The sequence below is a fragment of the Pan paniscus genome, chromosome 16, assembly GCF_029289425.2.
Source record: "Pan paniscus chromosome 16, NHGRI_mPanPan1-v2.0_pri, whole genome shotgun sequence".
Classification (NCBI taxonomy): domain Eukaryota; kingdom Metazoa; phylum Chordata; class Mammalia; order Primates; family Hominidae; genus Pan; species Pan paniscus.
Genome location: NC_073265.2, coordinates 53,913,088 through 53,929,406, shown reverse-complemented (window position 1 = coordinate 53,929,406; position 16,319 = coordinate 53,913,088). Strand labels below are relative to the sequence as shown.

Here is a 16,319-nt window from a genome sequence, read left to right as displayed (position 1 = left end):
TGTACAAGAAGCTTGGCCAGGGTTCCATGGATTCCAGACTGCTGACCCCTCATAGCTATTCCTCACCTAGGGATTCTGTGATCCAGGTAGCAACTATCCCGGCTTTATGTGTTGCCCCAAATTAATAAAAGTGACTTACCATTCTCACCTCCTGGGGGGTGGGTAGAGTGAGGGAGTTGAGCCTTGTTGGCTGGCAACAATGGCTGTAGAAGAAAGCCCTGAATAAGCAGGAGAACATGTTAGTGTAGCACTCACAGAAACTTTCCATTAATCTTTTTCCCTGAGTTTTGGGGTGCTGACAGAAAAAAAAATCTGATACTCAGCCAGATATATTTGCTGGAGATAGATAATAAGGCTCTATTTCTCAGCTGATTGTTTCTCTTTGCCTTTGGGGAACACCTGTTCCATATTCTTCTGACTACCAAGGCCAGTATTCTGGAGGAATTTAAGAGTCCCCAAACTCCAAGGGAGGAATAAATATCATATGCTTTAATGACTGCAGGAGGTTAGGACTGTGCACAGATTAGAAGCTCAAAAAAAAAAAAAATTAAAAAAGGATTCTTATGAGGCAGGTAGGAGGGTCCTAGCTGTGGACATTACTACTGGGATGAAGATAAACAAAACAAAACCAGACAAAACAACAGGTGGTAGGGAAAACAGGCTTACCTGCTGCATAGGGTAAGTTGTACTGTGCTGGGAGCAACGAGTACCCCAAGTGGTGGTGGTGGTGGTGTGTGGACATCAGGCGCTGGGAAGGAGAGGTGCGGGGCCGGTCAACACTCCGTTCACCCCCACTTGCTCCCCCGACGCTGCTACAGCTGCCACCACCCCCAACCACCCCACAGCCTCCTCGATCTCTCTCCTGAGAAGTTTTATCACTTATCTGGAAAGGAAACCAGAGACACAAAAGCACTATAGTGAGACACATATGCATACAACCACACACACACACACACACACGAGTGAGATGCCCAGGGTGCCACCTTATGACCCCTAAAAGTGCAAGATACCTAAGAATAAAGAAGATGCCCTGGGGGCTGCCAGTGTCAAGTCAGCCAAGCTGCACTGTGGTCAGGACCTGAACTTGCCCACCTTCTCCCAGACCCTGGATCTGGCCTTACTAGTCTTTGGGTAACAGCCAGCATCACTGTACTTTTCTTACCGTGGGAGACTTGCTCTTGTAGTGACTGGCATGCTGCTGCAAGATGTCCAGGGCTTTGGACTCTGAGCTGGATTTACAAGTCACACTGGGGCTGGCTCGTGCCTTGTCAGCATCTTCACCACCTGAGACCTTGCTGCCATATGGGGAAAAAGAGTAGCTGGAAGGCAGGTAGGAACCTGTGGAAGGAGAAATCAAACAGTCAAAGAGATGGGAGAGGTAGAGGAAACTCTGCTTTAGTGAGCTTGATTGGGTGGGCATCAGCTTTCCTAGGCACAGGCTGAGGTATTTTCTAACATAGTGTCTTTGGCTGAGACTGTTGGCTTGACCTTTCTTTACTGAGCTCTACAGGAAAAATTAGCTAAGGGATATTAGGAACATGGCCCTGTTTCCTGCTTCCAACTTCCATAGATCTGATACTGTTCTTTGAACTGGTCTCAGATTCATCTTGGAGAAGTGATATGATAAAGTGGAAAGATCACACTTATCTGGAGTCAGAGCCTTGGGCTCAAAACCTTACTCTGAGACTTACTAGCTTGGTAACCTTGAGCAAATAAATAACTGTTTTGAGCTTCAGTTTCTTCATCATCAAAAACGAAGATATCAATACTTATTACTTAAGGTGATAGGGAGGATTAAAAAAGATAATGTCTATAAATCTCAGAGGACAGCGCCTGGCTCAGGGCGAGCACTCAACAAATGCAACTATGATTTTTATATTGACGGGTGTGAGTGACAGGGATAAAGGAACACCTCAAGGGTAAGAAATTTCCTATTTCTGTTTGAAAAGCTTATTTCTATTTAGAGTGTGCTTTATAATAATGTCACCAGAATGTTGAGACTATTTAGGCTGCTGTAGGAAGCTGGAGGCGCTAAGGAGTGAGGCTAAAGCAGTGCCCTTCCACCCCAGAAGCACCCCACATGGTTCTTTGGGCAACAAAACGAGTAGAGTTAAATAAGAGCATTTTCTTCTAACAAGTTAAAAAACATTTAAGGCCAGGAGTGGTGGCTCATGCCTGTATCTCAGCACTTTGGGAGGCCAAGGCGGCCGGATCACCTGAGGTCGGGAGTTCAAGACCAGCCTGACCAACACGGAAGAACACCGTCTCTACTAAAAATACAAAATTAGCCAGGAGTGGTGGCACATGCCTGTAATCCTAGCTACTTGGGAAGCTGAGGCAGGAGAATCGTTTGAACCCGGGAGGTGGAGGCTGTGGTGAGCCGAGATCACGCCACTGCACTCTAGCCTGCACAACAAGAGTGAAATTCCATCTCAAAAAACAAACAAACAAAAAACATTTAAACACTATAAAGAGCTTGTCTTTTCCAAGCTGAATCTAGCAGGACCTCCCCCCAGTCTGACTTCAGATGGCTCTTCTTACTTGACAGGTGAACATGATCTGGCAACTGAATCCATGCATTGTTATGGTTTGCATTTTATTTGTTCTTTGTGTCTCTCCACTATGATTAAGCTGTAAGCTCCGGGAGTGGAAGGAACTCAATGGCTCTACTTCTTTTGTACCTCCCACAGTGCCTAGCACACTGCAAAATGTGGAGTATATGGTTTACAAATTCCAGCTGAGGGGAGACAGCAGTGACAGAGAAGGAGTTTTACCTTTAGTTAGCAATGAAAACTGACTACAGAGACAATCCTTGAACTGGAGCAAGGGAGAGAGAGGTAGTCACACAGACTATCATTATGGGTCATTCAAGGAACTATGGGTTATGGTGGCCACCTCACAGAATGACTCAGTGAAAAAAGGTCTGTCATCTAAGCGAGCCTCAATATGCCTTGGGGTTGAGCAAGAAAACTCTGGATGTGAAATCTGTGCTTCATTCCCCCTTCCAGTGAATGGAATAGCGCTGGCACTTGGTGCTGTACCTGGGTAGTTCTGCATCATCACAGCAGGCATGCTCCGGTAGCTGGGGTGGTTGGGGTCGTAGGACTGACTGTAGGAATAGCCGTGCATGTAGGGGATGTAGGACTGGTGCTGGGTAAGTGGGGAGGACACAGGCACATGGACACTTGGCCGGGGCTCCTTGCTCCCAAGGCGAGACTCCTCTGACGTGGGCAGCTTGCAGTCACTACTTGTGCTTTCCTTCCCATCTTCCTTGGGGACAGAGTCCTTACTCCGACTCCTTTCCTCCTTCAATTTGCGGTCCCGCTCCTCCTTCCACCGCTCATCCTCTGACTTGATGTCTGAGTACTTGGCAGGATAAACATATGTCCACATCCGGGGCTCTGCCTCCTACAACAATCACAGAACAACGACTGGGTGTTGTACAGATAAGACAGATATATTTCAAGCCCAAGGTCCCAGTAGAACCACCAGAGCAGATAATTAGTACTAGACACCTGGGGCAGAGTAGGATTTTGGCCTCTACTGATCTTGTTTATAATCCAACTCTGCTCCCTTTTGGTTAAAAAGCCCCCGCCCCCACCTCTGCACCCACCCACAGGGAACAAGATGGGGCAGGGGGAGAAAAGGAAAATCCATCCATGCATCAGTGGATGTTTTCTAGGTGAGAACAAGCATTCTGGGAAAACGACTGAAATAGGAGAGGCTGCCCCTTCCAAGATGTTTAGATTGTTTCACTTTTTCAGAGCACGCTCAGGGGCTGGAAAGCTTATAAGTGACACTCAGATCAGATGAGGGAGGGAAGCATAACTATTATACCAAGAGGGAAGGGAAGACATTCTAAGTCTCATGAGCAGAGCAAGATATGAGATTCCAAGTTCCTAGTTCTAACTCAACCTATAAAATCCTTGCTAAAGAAACTCAGTAACTGAGTATACTTTGGACCTACTCTAAAAAATAGAGAGACCATCAATAACTCATTTCATAGGAACCAAACAGTGGAGGAAACACGGACAAGGAATCGAGATACCTGGGTTCTAATCCTGGCTCTGCTAGTGAGGTCTCAAGTAACCCCAGACAAATTAAGCTAACTTGTCTGGGCCTTTCCTGTCAAATGGAAAAAACACCTGCTATGGATATAAAAGTGCTTTTTAAAAAACATTAATATGAATCCCTGTGCTTTGGGAGGCTGAGGCGCGAGGATTGCTTGAGGCCAGGAGTTCAAGACCAGCCTGGGCAACATAGTGAGACCCCTCTCTACAAAAAATTAAAACATCATCTGGGTGTGGTGGCATGCATCTGTAGTCCTGGTTAATTGGGAGGTTGAGGCAGGAGGACTGCTTGAGCCTAGGAGTTGGAAATTGCAGTGAGCTATGACTGCATCATTGCATTCCAGCCTGGGCAACACAGAGGGACTCTGGTCTCTATAAAAACATAAAAATAAAAAAAATTACGACTGGGCGCAGTGGCTCACGCCTTAATCCAGGTACTTTGGGAGGCCGAGGTGGGTGGATCACAAGGTCAGGAGATCAAGACCATCCTGGCTAACATGGTGAAACCCCGTCTCTACTAAAAATACAAAAAATTAGCCAGGTGTGGTGGCACGCACCTGTAATCCCAGCTACTCGGGAGGCTGAGGCAGGAGAATCGTGTGAACCTGGGAGGCAGAGGTTGCAGTGAGCTGAGATTGCGCCAATGCATTCCAGCCTGGGTGACAGTGCCAGACTCCATCTCAAAAAAAAAAAATAAATAAATAAAATAAAATAAAAATTGGCTGGGTGCAGTGGCTCATGCCTGTAATCCCAGCACTTTGGGAGGCTGAGGCAGGTGGATTACTTGAGGTCAGGAGTTCCAGACCAGCCTGACCAAGATGGTGAAGCCCCATCTCTACTAAAAATACAAAAAAAATTAGCTGGGCATGGTGGCGTGTGCCTGTAATCTCAGCTACTCAGGAGGCTGAGGCAGGAGAATTGCTTGAACCTGGGAGGCGGAGGTTGTAGTGAGCCAAGATTGCACCACTGCACTCTAGCCTGGGCAACAGAGTGAGACTCCATCTCAAAAAAATAATAATACTAAAATAAAATAAAAAACATTAAAATAGTTTACAAAGGTAAAGAATCCTTAAAATTATACATCTCTCCTGCTAATCTCAATTCTGTTGAACCCCTATATAAGGACAGCCCTTATTTGTGAGGAAGATAGACGATTACCATACGGTATTTCCACTTCCTCCCAGGGCAACAGTTACCTGTCGGTACCAGAGTATTGGATCCATCTCTGCCTGTCGACCACACTCAGCGCCTGTCTTGGCCTCAGAGGCCTCCTTGCTTAGGTGGCTGGCATCACTCAGCTTCACTTTAAGGCCTTCAGGGGCCTGGCCCGGGAGTTTTGAAGAGTCATCTAACTTGGGAATGATGACTGATTTGGCTGGGTCAGCCCCTGGCTCCTTGGCCTTGCCAGGTCCTGATTTCACCAGGTCTGTCAGGCTGGGGGCCTTGGTGAGAGTTGGTGGAATTGACGGCTTTTGCTTCCACTCTTCCTTGAGTGCTGCCTCCCGCTCCTTCAGGCCCATCTCTGCCTTCTTGTCCACTCCCCGCTGCTGCTGCTCTAAGCTCTGGCGTTTCTGCTGTTCTTCGTACTGCTGCCGGTAAGCCGTGTTAGTGCTCAGAAGGTGGGTGTGGTAACTCTGGTCGCTGTAGCCATAGGGGGGTACATAGGCATACTGGTTGTAGTACAGGGACTGCATGTACATATTGGGACGCTGCTGGATGACCGAGGGCTGCTGACTGGAACTGCTCAGCTCGGGCTTCTTTTCTTCACAGATATCGTTCTTCACTTTCCCTTCTATGCTCTCAGGTTCCTCATCCCTTTTTGTCTTCAGGGCCTGGCTCTCCACTCCTGCCTGGCTGCTGGGGTTCAGAGCCCCAGGGCTGGACTGTGCATAACTTGGAGAATAGTAACTCTCAAAGCCTTGGTAATATGGTGAGTCTTTGCTCTGAGGCTGAGGGGGAAAAAGAGTTTTCTTAGCCCCTTCTTTAACCAACTGTTCAGCGTCCTTTGATTTGACACTGTCTACCTTGCCCTCCCCATCCTCCCCAGCATCAGAGATGTCAGAGTATGCAGGGCTGTTGGTTTTGACTGAGCTGGCTTCAGCTCCATTCTGGGTCACCACATGTAAGGGAGTCAGGGGCTGAGTAGGGGTAGTGTTTTCAAGGCGGCTACTGCCTCCAATGGAAGGGCTGGGGGCATTGTCCGTGAAACTGTAGATCTTGTCGGCTTCAGCCTTGATGCTAGCCAGTCGGCTTTGGTGGGGGTCTGATGAGCCATTTAGGAGCCCTTCCATTTTCATCCCATCTCCTGAAGATTCCCTAAATGGGCTTTTGCCTTCTTCTGCTCGACACACCTTCCCAGGGGTCAGAGGACTTTCAAGTTCCTTTGAAGATTCCTTCTTTTTTTTGTCTTTCTTTTTCTTGTCCTTGGCTGGAGTCAAGGCAGGGTTGACTGTGAAAGGTTCTCCCATAACAGTGGGCTTGGGCTGAATGGGCTTGAGTTGGGGACTGTTGGGCATGGCTTGTGCCACTGTGGCGGTCAAGCCTGAGGAAGAGCCTGGGCTCGCTGCTGTGAAGGTGGCTGTCTGGAAGGTGTAGATTTGCTGTGGGGGGATGGCAGGGGCAATGGGACGGGCTGACTTTAGGCTCTTGGAAGGAATCTTTTCAGGTTTTAAACTAGAGGGTTTTTTACATTTTTCTTTTTCCATACACTTCCTTTCTAAAGAATCAAAGGCATCATTGCTTGTTTCATCCATCACTGAGGGTCCATCATCAGAGCCATCATTGGATAAGGCCCCAAGGTCTGTGTCCCCTTCCCCACTCAACTTTTTCTTACAGAGGCCTTTTGTGCTGAATTTGCTTGAAGGAGAAGGGCTATGGGGCTCTACAAGTCGAACTTTGGGGGTAGCTGAGCGGGCAGGGGACAAGGAACCTTTTTGTGAGACAGATGCACCGTTGCAGCTCCCAAGATCTGCATGGAGAATAGGTTCCTCTCCGTACTCACTGTCCCCATCCGCTTCCGGCTTGCTGTCATCATCTGTATGGGCATGAGCTTGGTGGTACTTAAGTCCATTGATGTGCTTGTACTTCTTGTTGCAGTTTGGGTGGGGACAGTCAATCAGGACGGGGGAGGGACAGTTTCTGTCCAGAACAGTGGGTTCTACCTTTGTCCCAGGAAGGGGGCCAGTGGCTGAGCCCATGGAATTAGTACGGACACGCTTGCTCCCTTTGGAGTCCTCTGAGCTAGAATTCAGCTCCATGTCTGAAAGGGGTTTGTTTTTCCGCTTATTAGCTGAGGAAGGGCTGGCCTTGACATCCTCAGAAGTGCTGCTGGCAGGTGGGCGATGCTCTGAAGAATTCTGGCTGCCCCGACGGCCTTTGCTATTGGCTCCTGCCCGGGTTTTGCTGCTGCTACTGGTCCCTTTGCTGTCAGAGGCTGTGGCTGTCTCATTGACAGGTGTATTACTGTTGGGACGCATGCGTTTGCCTCTACCCCGGCCATTGCGCATTTCCAGGTCACTGGTCGGGGAGTCACAGAACCTTGGCAAAGGATAAACACAACAGAATATTATTAAGAAGAGAAAACATCTTCAAAGCAGTTTAGCTGTAGCCTCCAGAACTGTCCAGATGGTGACTATCATATTCAATGAATATGATTTGTTAAAAGAAATTCTGATTGTGAATTGCACTAAATGGTGAACTCCTGGGATACACGTTAGCTGCAAATTATTCCCAAACATTTACCTCTAAAACCATGCAGAATCTGTTCCGTAAGATAGTCAAGTCAACATTTCCTATATACAGCCATAGTCATGGTTTCAGAAAAGATGTTAGAGATCATACAGGAAATTGAGGCCAGGCATGCTAAATGACTTGTCCAAGGTAACATCACTGATTAATGGCAACATACAACAAGACTCTAGCTCTACTTTTAGCCCAATGCCTTTTTCTTACATACCTCACTATGAAGATATAGAAAGGTAGAACAAAGCACCTATCCATTTAAGAGTTCCCTAAACATCAGATATAACCAAGAGTACATGAGTTCTTTGAATGTCTGGAGATCTGCACCTAGGGGTCACTCCTCATAGGCCCTAAAGTAGCTTTTCATGGAGCTTAAAACACTGCCTAGAATTAAACCTTTAGCTAAGATTGGTTCCCTTGTAAATCTAAAGATGGTTTTGACTCTCTTATTCCAGGGGGCAGCTGGAGTAGGTTGTTTCTAAGACAGTGGGAACCATAGCTATTGCAGAAAAGAGGCAAATTTTGTCAAATATCTCCTTTGGGTTCCCAGAACAGTTCTACTGTAAAGCTACTTACTGCTTCCCTGTTATCAACCTACTCACTCAGCTCCTATCTCTCTGGATTCTTGCATGCCCAAAGCAGAAATAAGTCCTTCCAATAGGTTTCTCAGAAATGCAAAGGGAGGGCATAAAGAACTTTACTAACTTGTTTTAGCTCATATGCTTCTGATTCTTTTTTTTTTTTTTTTGAGATGGAGTCTTGCTCTGTCACCAGGCTGGAGCGCAGTGGCACGATCTCGGCTCACTGTAACCTCCAACTCCCTAGTTCAAGTGGTTCTCCTGCCTCAGGCTCCCGAGTAGCTGGGGTTACAGGCATGAGCCACCACGCCCAGCTAATTTTTGTATTTTTAGTAGAGACGGGGTTTCACTGTGTTGGCCAGGATGGTCTCGATCTCCCGACCTTGTGATCCACCCGCCTCGGCCTCCCAAAGTGCTGGGATTACAGGTGTGAGCCACTGCGCCTGGCCTGCTTCTGATTCTTATCAGGGCAACTATTATGGTCTGAATATAGTCTTTTTTTTTTTTTTTTTGAGATGGAGTGTTGCTCTGTCGCCCAGGCTGGAGTGCAGCGGAGCGATCTCAGCTCACTGCAACCTCCAACTCCCTGGTTCAAGTGGTTCTCCTGCCTCAGGCTCCCGAGTAGCTGGGGTTACAGGCATGAGCCACCATGCCCAGCTAATTTTTGTATTTTTAGTAGAGACAGGGTTTCACCATGTTGACCAGGCTGGTCTCGAACTCCTGACCTCAGGTGATCCACCCGCCTCAGCCTCCCAAAGTGCTGGGATTACAGGCGTTAGCCACCGCACCCAGCCTGAATATAGTCTTATAAAAGTCTAAGCCTTGGGCTGGGTGCGGTGGCTCATGCCTGTAATCCCAGCTCTTTGGGAGGCCGAGGCGGGAGGATCACGAGGTCAGGAGATTGAGACCATCCTGGCTAAAATGGTGAAACCCCGTCTCTACTAAAAATACAAAAAATTAGCCGGGCGCGGTGGCGGGCGCCTGTAGTCCCAGCTACTCGGGAGGCTGAGGCAGGAGAATGGTGTGAACCCGGGAGGTGGAGCTTGCAGTGAGCCAAGACTGTGCCACTGCACTCCAGCCTGGGCGACAGAGCGAGACTCCATCTCAAAAAAAAAAAAAAAAAAAAAAAAAAATTCTAAGCCTCTAGAAACCTGGCCCAGCATCTCTGAAAATTAAGAGGCATAAATAGCCCTCGGTAGACAATAATCACATCTGAGAATAAGAAAGTGGTATGGAATCAAGAACTTTAAAATACTTTTCCTTGGGACATTTCTGCCCATCTTTGTTTCGTGGGAACAATGGGCAGATGAAGGTTTAAGATACTTTTCCTAAAAGAACTGTTCAGATAATAACTACCATTTTCAATGAATATGATCCAACAAAGAAACTTGTGACTGCATGGGAATTGCATTAATTGGTAAGCTCCTAGGATGCTACCTGTATGTTAGTTGCAAGTTACCCTCAACGCCTGGATTTCCCAAACCCTGACGAACTGAGTACTAATTTTAGGAAAAAGCTATAAGGGGCCATTGATTGAAATATCCATCTAAAGGTCAAATTGCAACATGAAAAGGTCCTTGTGAAACCCGTATGTTCTAGTAGAGTTTATAAAACTAAAAATGTTCTTGAGTTCAAATTTCTGAGAAATAGCTATCATCAATGAATGTTTGCTCACCCATGGTTAGATGTTATAGCTTTGGTCTCAAGGTGACTTTAATAATTCCAGTCAAAGTGCATCCCCTCAACACTTCACTTTTTTTTCCTAATTTTAAAAATATAAAACACTTAACGAATCTGCATGTCACCCTTGTGCAGGGGCCATGCTAATCTTCTCTGTATTGGTCCAATTTTAGTATATGTACCACTGAAGTGAGCACCCCCTGAACACTTTATTTTTTTTTAATTAATTTTTTTTTTTTTTTTTGAGACGGAGTCTTGCTCTGTCCCCCAGGCTGGAGTGCAGTGGCGCGATCTCGGCTCCCTGCAAGCTCCGCCTCCCGGGTTCACGCCATTCTCCTGCCTCAGCCTCCCGAGTAGCTGGGACTACAAACGCTCGCCACCACGCCCGGCTAATTTTTTTGTATTTTTAGTAGAGATGGGGTTTCACTGTGTTAGCCAGGATGGTCTCGATCTCCTGACCTCATGATCCACCCGCCTTGGCCTCCCAAAGTGCTAGGATTACAGGCGTGAGCCACCGTACCCGGCCCCCCGAACACTTTAATACACAATTCATCTTCTTTTTTTTTTTTTTTTTTTTTGAGATGGAGTTTCACTTTTTGTTGCCCAGGCTGGAGTGCAATGGTGTGATCTTGGCTCACCACAACCTCTGCCTCCTGGGTTCAAGCGATTCTCCTGCCTCACCCTCTCGAGCAGCTGGGATTACAGGCATGCACCACCATGCCCGGCTAATTTTTTATTTTTAGTAGAGACGGGGTTTCTCCATGTTGGTCAGGCTAGTCTGGAACTCCTGACCTCAGGTGATCCGCCTGCCTCAGCCTCCCAAAGTGCTGGGATTACAGGCGTGAGCCACCGCGCCTGGCCATTCAGTCTTCTTGAATGTCAGATAAATACAGTGCTTTCCCTGGTATCTACACCATCATGTCCTTTAAAAGCTGGATGTACAACTCTAGCAGGATAAAAGTATAAGGGATCACCAATTAGTGTGGTTCAGAATAATATAACCTAAATAGCTGTAAGTGCTTACCTTGGGGGTGCCCAATCATGTCGTGTGCAGTCAAGGAGTGTACCTACATATGTCTTGTTCCTCCACGTTACATTTACCACCAACATCCCTGGAAAATAAGAGCACATAGATATAGACAAGACACACCCCATTTGCCACTGAGAATAGTATTCTTTTGATCATCACTCAGACTTCTATAAGAGGGTTTAGGTGGTACTCTGGGTACCAATGGGACAAATAGGATTGGGCCAGAATAGTTTCATAGGAATTGCCTACAATGCTACTGAGGTCCCTTAGGATGGGTAACAGTTGTAAAGACTTCATGGTTTTGTCAAGACACATTTTATTTTTATTTTTGGAGATGGGGTTTTGCTCTGTTGCCCAGGCTGGAGTACAGCCTCAAGCGATCGTCCCACCTCAGTCTCCCAAGTAGCTGGGATCACAAGAGCATGTCACCACACCTGGATAATTAAAAAAAATTTTTTTTGGCCGGGAGTGGTGGCTCACACCTGTAATCCCAGTACTTTGGGAGACTAAGGCAGGCAGATCACTTGCAGCCAGGAGCTCAAGATCAGCCTGACCAACATGGGGAAAACCTGTCTCTACTAAAATTACAAAAATTAGCTGGGCATAGTGGTGCATGCCTGTAATCCCAGCTACTCAAGAGAGTGAGGCAGGAGAATCACTTGAACCCAGGAGGTGGAGTTTGCAGTGAGCCAAGATTGCGCCACTGCACTCCAGCATGGGTGACAGAGTGAGACTCCGTCTCAAAAAAAAAAAAAAATAAATAAATAAATAAAGCTTTTGACTAGGTAATGTAGCCTTACTCCAAAATTCAAAAGGTAATCCCCATGCCCCGACCAAAAAAAAATCCCCAACAAACCCTAATATAAAATGAAGTGTCCCTTCCATAACTGTTCTTCAGTCTTCCAGTTCCCCCACTTGGAAACATCCAAAAGTCTTCCACAGATATTTTATATGTATATATGCAAATATGTTCATATATTCTTCCTTAAATGATAGCAATATACACACAATGTTCTGCACACTGCTTTTTTCATGTACCCAAATATTTTGGATCATTCTGTATGTGTAGACAGAGAGCTACTTCATTCTTTTCAATGGCAGCATTTGAACGGACATTTAGGTTGTTTCAATCTTCTGCTATTACAAATAAACTGCAATGAATAATCTTGTACAAATGCTTCATTTTACCTACACAAATATGTCTGTAAGATGAATTCCTGTAAGTAAAACCATTAATCACAGTGCACTTGTATTTGGAGTTCTCACAAATACGGCCAAACCACCTCCAAATTGCCTCAAAGAGGACGTACTCATTCATATACCCATTTATAGTAGCCCATGAATACCTCTTGCCCTTTTCCTTTGGCAACATGATGTTCTCATTTTGTTCTTTGCCAATCTGATAAAAGAAAAATTATGTTTTATATAGGGTTTTTTTTTGGCATTTTAATTCCTTTTTTTTTTTTTTTTTTGAGACGGAGTTTCGCTCTTGTTGCCCAGGCTGGAGTACAATGGTGTGATCTCCGCTCACTGCAACCTCCGCCTCCTGGGTTCAAGCAATTCTCCGCCTCAGCCTCCCAAGTAGCTAGGATTATAGGCATGCACCACCACCCCCAGCTAATTTTGTATTTTTAGTAGAGACAGAGTTTCTCCATGTTGGTCAGGCTGGTCTCAATCTCCCGACCTCATGTGATCCGCCTGCCTCAACCTCCCAAAGTGCTGGGATTACAGGCATGAGCCACCGCACCTGGCTGGCATTTTAATTCTTTTAGAGACAATGTCTTGTTATGTTGCCCAGATTGGGCTCAAACTCGGGCTCAAGCTATCCTCTTGTCAAGACCATTTTGCCCAGGCTGGTCTTGAACTCCTGAGTTCAAGCAATCCATCTGCCTTGGCTTTCCAAAGTGCTGGGATTATAGGTGTGAGCCACCACACTTGGCTCCATTCAGTCTTTTACTATTAAATATAATATTCAGTTTTAGCGCCATGTCTGGGATATTAGAGACAAAAAGAAAACCCAGGGAACTCATCACCATGTTGTTTCTAAGGTCTTGTGACCCATGGCTGGTCTGCCTTCTTTCTTCCATGTTTCAGTCTTGCTGTATTTGTTTTATAAATAATTTCCAGAGTTTTTAGTTGTATTTAGGGGAGGAATAGGGAAAAATCTGACTACTCCATCTTCTCTGAAGTGGAAGTCCTGGTTTTTATTGGTTATCTTTCTTAACATTAGATTTCTATTATTAACATTTTGGTTTGCAGCCTCATATTGAGTGGAATGTCTTTGTTATTACTTTTTCCCCTTTGTCTGTCTCATCACTTTGCAAATTTCTTTCTTCTGGTCCCCTAGGGACTCAGTACAACAGGTCTTCAAATGGCCTATGCCACAGTGAAATTTAGGATATCACACTTCTATTCTAATAATGAATCAGGAGGCAGCTTGACACAGTCCTTCCCAACTCCTTAAAGCTTCCCTCCTCCACTCAACAATTAACTTATTTTAAGCCTCCTTTCATAAGGCTGGTTGGGGGTTAGCATCTCACTCTCCTGGCCTCACATTCTTGTCTATGAGCATTTTTAGTATCTATTTACTCCTCTGAAATCACCTCTCACGACTACTCTTTGTTCCCAGATCTGGAAGTCAGCCAGTCCACAGATTCAGCCCCACTTAGTGACTTGCATCTCTGTTTCTTTTTCTTTTTTCTTTTTTTTTGAGACAGAGTTTCATTCTTGTTGCCCAGGCTGAAGTGCAATGGCCTGATCTCAGCTCACTGCAACCTCCACCTCCTGGGTTCAAGTGATTCTCCTGCCTCAGCCTCCTGAGTAGCTGGGATTACGGCAGGTGCCACCATGCCCAGGCTAATTTTGTATTTTTTTTAAGTAGAGACAGGGTTTCACCATGTTGGTCAGGCCGGTCTCGAACTCCCGACCTCAGGTGATCTGCCCACCTCAGACTCCCAAAGTGTTGGGATTACAGGTGTTAGCCACCACACCCAGCTCCAAGGCACATTTTCTATGGAATATATCAAGACAATAAATCTGGGGGATCTGGAATTAGCTTTTGTTTGTCTACGGCCACCCACTAATAAAATACTTTTTGATTTGGCACTTCTAGGACGTATCTCTAGTAACTCACTTGTATTCATTTATTCTTTGACATACAATGTTGTCTAAAAATCACTGGACATGGAGTTAGAAAACCTCAGTGCAAATCCTGGCTTTGTTATAGTGTAACCTTGAACAAGTCACTTGGCTTCTACAAATCTCAGGGTTTTTTTGTTTGTTTTGTTTTTTTGAGACAGAGTCTCGCTCTGTCGCCCAGGCTGAAGTGCAGTAGCACGAATCTCGGCTCACTACAAGCTCCGTCTCCCAGGTTCACGCCATTTTCCTGCCTCAGCCCCCCCGAGTAGCTGGGACTAGAGGCGCACATCACCACACCCGGCTAATTTTTGTTGTATTTTTTAGTAGAGACGGGGTTTACCATGTTAGCCAGGATGGTCTCGATCTCCTGATCTCATGATCCGCCCGCCTCGGCCTCCCCAGAGTGCTGGGATTACAGGCATGAGCCACCGCGCCTGGCCCAAATCTTAGATTTTTAAAAATATAGGATTAAGCCGGGTGCGGTGGCTCATGCCTGTAATCCCAGCACTTTGGGATGCCAAGGCGAGTGATCACTTGAGGTCAAGGGTCCAAGACCAGCCAGCCTGGCCAAGATGGTGAAACCCCATCTCTACTAAAAATACAAAAATTAGCTGGGCGTGGTGGTGGGTGCCTGTAGTCCCAGCTACTCAGGAGGCTGTGGCAAGAGAACTGCTTGAACCCAGGAGGTGTTCAAGGAGGTGTTGCAGTGAGCTGAGATTGTGCTACTGCACTCCAGCCTCGGCGACAGAGCAAGGCTTCATCTCAAAAAATAAATAAATACAATAAAGTAAAAAAGAAAAATAAAACTATTATGTGCTAGATGTTTTCATATTATCTTATTGAATATTTACAGCCTTAAATCACTTTTATTTTTATTTAATTATTTTTATTTTAGACAGAGTCTCACTCTGTTGTCCAAGCTAGAGTGCAGTGGTGCAATCTTGGCTCACTGCAACCTCCGCCTCCCAGGTTCAAGCAATTCTTGTGCCTCAGCCTCCCAAGTAGCTGGGATTACAGGCGTGTGCAACCATGCATGGCTGATTTTTGTGTTTTTAGTAAAGACAGGGTTATACCATGTTGGCCAGGCTGGTTTTGAACTCCTGGCCCCAAGCGATCCACCCAACTTGGCCTCCCAAAGTGCTGAGATTACAGTAGTCACTAGGCCAATCACTTTTATTTTTATTTGTGTGTGTGTGTTTTTTTTTTTTGAGACGGAGTCTTGCTCTGTTGCCCAGGGTGGAGTGCAGTGGCGCAATCTCTACTCACTGCAACCTCCGCCTCCTGGGTTCAAGCGATTCTCCTGCCTCAGCCTCCTGAGTAGCTGGCGTTTGTTTATTTATTTTTTAATTTAATTTTTAATTTTAATTTTAATTTTTGAGATGGAGTTTTGCTCTTGTTGCCTAGACTGGAGTGCAATGGCGTGATCTTGGGTCATCGCAACCTCCGCCTCCCAGGTTCAAGCAATTCTCCTGCCTCAGCCTCCCGAGTAGCTGGGATTACAGGCATGTACCACCACGCCCAGCTAATTTTATATTTTTAGTAGATACGGGGTTTCTCCAAGTTGAGGCTGGTCTCAAACTCCTGACCTCAGGTGATCTGCCTGTCTCGGCCTTCCAAAGTGCTGGGATTACAGACATGCGCCACTGGGCCCGGCCCATTTGTTTACTTTTTATAATTTTTTCTGTTTGTTTAAAAATAGAGACAGAGTCTCACTATGTTGCCCAGGCTGGTTTCAAACTCCTGGTCTCAAGTGATCCTCCTGCCTTGGTTTCCTAAAGAGCTGGGATTACAGGCATGAGCCACGGCACCTGGTCTTAAATCACTTTTTGAGGAAGGCAGGCCATAAGTGGGTGCCAAAAATCCTGTCATATAAGGATTGTTAAGGCTACTTTGCAAAGGAGGAAATGATACACCAGAAAGGATAAATCATTTACTCAAGGGTTCACTATTAGTGGTCAGATCTTTCAGACTCTAAGGCCTGACACAGCTATCTCTAATGGATTCTGATTGTTTTCACACAATTTTCTTAGAATATCCTGTTACCTTCACCTTAGATAAAAGACACATACACATACAGGATTG

At 45.9% G+C, this 16,319-nt stretch overlaps 1 protein-coding gene and 1 non-coding gene across 3 annotated transcripts in view; both read right to left on the bottom strand.

Annotated features, from left to right (window-relative positions):
* The window catches only part of ZNF609 (zinc finger protein 609), a 224,708-nt gene that overhangs the window by 6,783 nt on the left and 201,606 nt on the right, over positions 1–16,319 (bottom strand). For both annotated transcript variants that reach the window (XM_034938917.4, XM_055098315.2), the window contains exons 4-9: positions 11,094–11,181; positions 5,267–7,607; positions 3,042–3,408; positions 1,163–1,338; positions 667–883; positions 140–218 (exon numbers count right to left, since the gene is read on the bottom strand). In XM_034938917.4, the coding sequence (XP_034794808.1) occupies positions 145–218; positions 667–883; positions 1,163–1,338; positions 3,042–3,408; positions 5,267–7,607; positions 11,094–11,181 (3,263 nt within the window). In that variant the 3' untranslated portion in view covers positions 140–144. The remainder of the gene's footprint in view (positions 1–139; positions 219–666; positions 884–1,162; positions 1,339–3,041; positions 3,409–5,266; positions 7,608–11,093; positions 11,182–16,319) is intronic.
* LOC112437385 (U6 spliceosomal RNA) lies at positions 10,160–10,266 on the bottom strand. Its single transcript, XR_003026004.1, has one exon. It is a non-coding gene; the product is annotated as a U6 spliceosomal RNA (small nuclear RNA).